Consider the following 2,722-nt stretch of genomic DNA (forward strand, 5'->3'; position numbering starts at 1 on the left):
CTTTCGTGCCAAGGGGAAAGTAGTTTGGGGTCTATGACTTTGGGGATGTTGATACTATGAGATTCAAGAACTCGTATACTCGTAACATATAATCCTGAAGAAACCAAGTGAAATTTTTCTAAGACCCTTTTATTGTCAACGGTGTTTAAGGTGATGAGAATGTATTCTTTTTCATTCTCATTAGTAGTTTCAACGTGAAACCCATTAAGACGGATATCTTTAAAACTCAGTAGGTTTCTAATTGACTTGCTAGAGTATAGAGTCACTTGTATGTGTATGTGTGTCTTATTTGGTAGAAGAAAACTAGCTTTCCCAAAACCTTCTATTATATTTGATGTACCCGATACCGTCTAGACATGTGAGTTGGTTTTAGTCAACTGTGAGAAGTATTTCTGACTCTATAAAATAGTGTGTGTGGTTGCGCAGTCAACAATGCATATATCTTCCATCTCTATACATATATAAACGAAAAACATATTTATTAAAAATACACCGAGTACATAGAACAACAACATGAAACAAGTACATAAAATGAGTACATAATTGAAATAAGTAAAACATAAAGGAAATAAGTAAAGCAAGATAATACATATGAAAACTAGTCGTCTAAACCATAATGAAGATTAGCACCAGTGTCTATTTCATTTGAGGTCTTATTGACTGGTTCATTAACTATATTATAATTAGTGAAGTTGGTTTCTACTTCCTTTAGGATGACTCGTAGAGATCAACAAGATGTTTGGGTGTGCGACAAGTACGTTGGAATTCGTATACTCGTAACATATAATCCTGAAGAAACTAATTGAAATTTTTTTAAGACCCTTTTATTGTCAACGGTGTTTAAGGTGATGAGAATGTATTCTTTTTCATTCTCATTAGTAATTTCAACGTGAAACCCATTAAGACGGATATCTTTAAAACTCAGTAGGTTTCTAGTTGACTTGCTAGAGTATAGAGCCTCTTGTATGTGTATGTGTGTCTTATTTGGTAGAAGAAAACTAACTGTTCCAAAACCTTCTATTATATTTGATGTACCCGATACCGTCTAGACATGTGAGTTGTGAGTTGGTTTTAGTCAACTGTGAGAAATATTTCTGACTCTGTAAAATAGTGTGTGTGGTTGCACAGTCAACAATGCATATATCTTTCATCTCTATAAATATATAAACGAAAAACATCTTTATTAAAAACACACCGAGTATATAGAACAACAACATGAAACAAGTACATAAAATGAGTACATAATGGAAATAAGTAAAACACATAGGAAATAAGTAAAGCAAGATAATACATATGAAAACTAATCGTCTAAACCATAATGAAGATTAGCACCAGTGTCTATTTCATTTGAGGTCTTATTGACTGGTTCGTTAACTAGATTATAATTAGCGAAGTTGGTTTCTACTCTCTTTCCATTATTCCTTTTGGATGACTCGTAGAGATCAACAAGATGTTTGGGTGTGCGACAAGTACGTTGCAAGTGCCCCTCAGATCCGCACCTATGACAGATGCATCGATTTTCCCCTTCCTGGGGTGCCTTTCTTTTATTTGGCACTTCACGTTTCCATTTCTGGTGGCCAGAGTTGTAACCATCACGTTGCCACTTCAGGTGGCCAGAATGATATTGATTGCGGAACCGACCATGGAAATTTCCACGTCCACAGTTTCGTCCATAACCCCATCCTCCTCTATGCCCTTTTCCACGCTCATTCTTCAGGAATGACGAGTTATGTACTTCAGGTAACTGGGTAGAGCCTGTGGGACGTATCTGATGATTTTTCAGTAGCAGCTCATTATTCTTTTCAGCCACAAGAAGGAGAGATATCAGCTCGCCATATTTCTAAAAATTCCGCTCCCTATATTGTTGAGCCAGGATCATAGTGTTGGGGTGAAATGTTGAGAGGGTTTTTCAATCATTTTAGTATCAGTAATATTTTCACCACATAAAATTAATTTTGAGCTTATCTTGAATAGGGCAGAATTATATTCAGCTACAGATTTGAAATCCTGTAACCTCAAATTAATCCAGTCATATCGGGCAGATGGAAAGTGAACAACTTTATGGTGATCAAATCTATCCTTGAGATTATTCCAAAGGGTGAGTGGATTTTTGATAGTGAGGTATTCAGATTTTAGATCTTCGTGGATGTGATGCCTAAAAAAGATAATTTCATTTGCATTTTGTTCAACAGTTGGGATTTTTTCCGGGTCAATAGTATCTTTTAGGCCATTAGCACTAAGGTGTAATTCCGCATCAAGGACCCATGATAAATACTTATTCCCCGAAACATCCAAGGCAACAAACTCTAATTTTGCAAGATTCGTCATTCTGAATAGATTTTAAATAAGATATAATATGTCACATAATATTTAAACAGGCAAGTTGAAATAATAACTTTATACAAAAGTTACGACGGCATAGCCGGCCATAAAACTTTTGATTATTACTTGACGACAACGCCATCTTTATAGTAGTATTACTTGATGACAGAGCCAATTTTATAGTATTATTTGACGGCATATTTATCTTTATAGATTTCAATCATTAACATAAATAAATATATAATAATAATTAGAATAAAGCGAGTAAAAGAAATCATACCTCTTTTATGAAATAGTTTTAGTTGATAGAGACTCGTTGGTCAGAATAAGTCGTAGCTCTTTCGAGAATAAAGTTTCAGTTGGCAGAGACTCGTGGGTCAGAATAAGTCGTAGCTCTTTT

At 34.8% G+C, this 2,722-nt stretch overlaps 1 protein-coding gene across 1 annotated transcript; it reads right to left on the minus strand.

Moving 5' to 3' along the window:
• Positions 1-1,300: 1,300 nt before the first annotated feature.
• On the minus strand, positions 1,301-2,328 carry LOC141665376 (uncharacterized). Its single transcript, XM_074471362.1, has 2 exons — positions 1,996-2,328; positions 1,301-1,840 (listed from the first exon to the last, which is right to left on the minus strand). Exons 1-2 carry the CDS (start codon positions 2,326-2,328, stop codon positions 1,301-1,303), a joined length of 873 nt encoding a protein of 290 aa, XP_074327463.1.
• Positions 2,329-2,722: the final 394 nt, after the last annotated feature.

Source organism: Apium graveolens, chromosome 6 (genome assembly GCF_009905375.1).
Source record: "Apium graveolens cultivar Ventura chromosome 6, ASM990537v1, whole genome shotgun sequence".
NCBI classification, from domain to species: Eukaryota; Viridiplantae; Streptophyta; class Magnoliopsida; order Apiales; family Apiaceae; genus Apium; species Apium graveolens.

Excerpts from the sequence above, each read along its gene's own strand:
- LOC141665376 (XM_074471362.1), bottom strand. The coding sequence starts at position 2,328 with ATGACGAATCTTGCAAAATTAGAGTTTGTTGCCTTGGATGTTTCGGGG. Across the intron at positions 1,841-1,995 it reads GGTTACAGGATTTCAAATCT|AAATATGGCGAGCTGATATC; the intron begins GTAGCTGAATAT and ends CGGAATTTTTAG.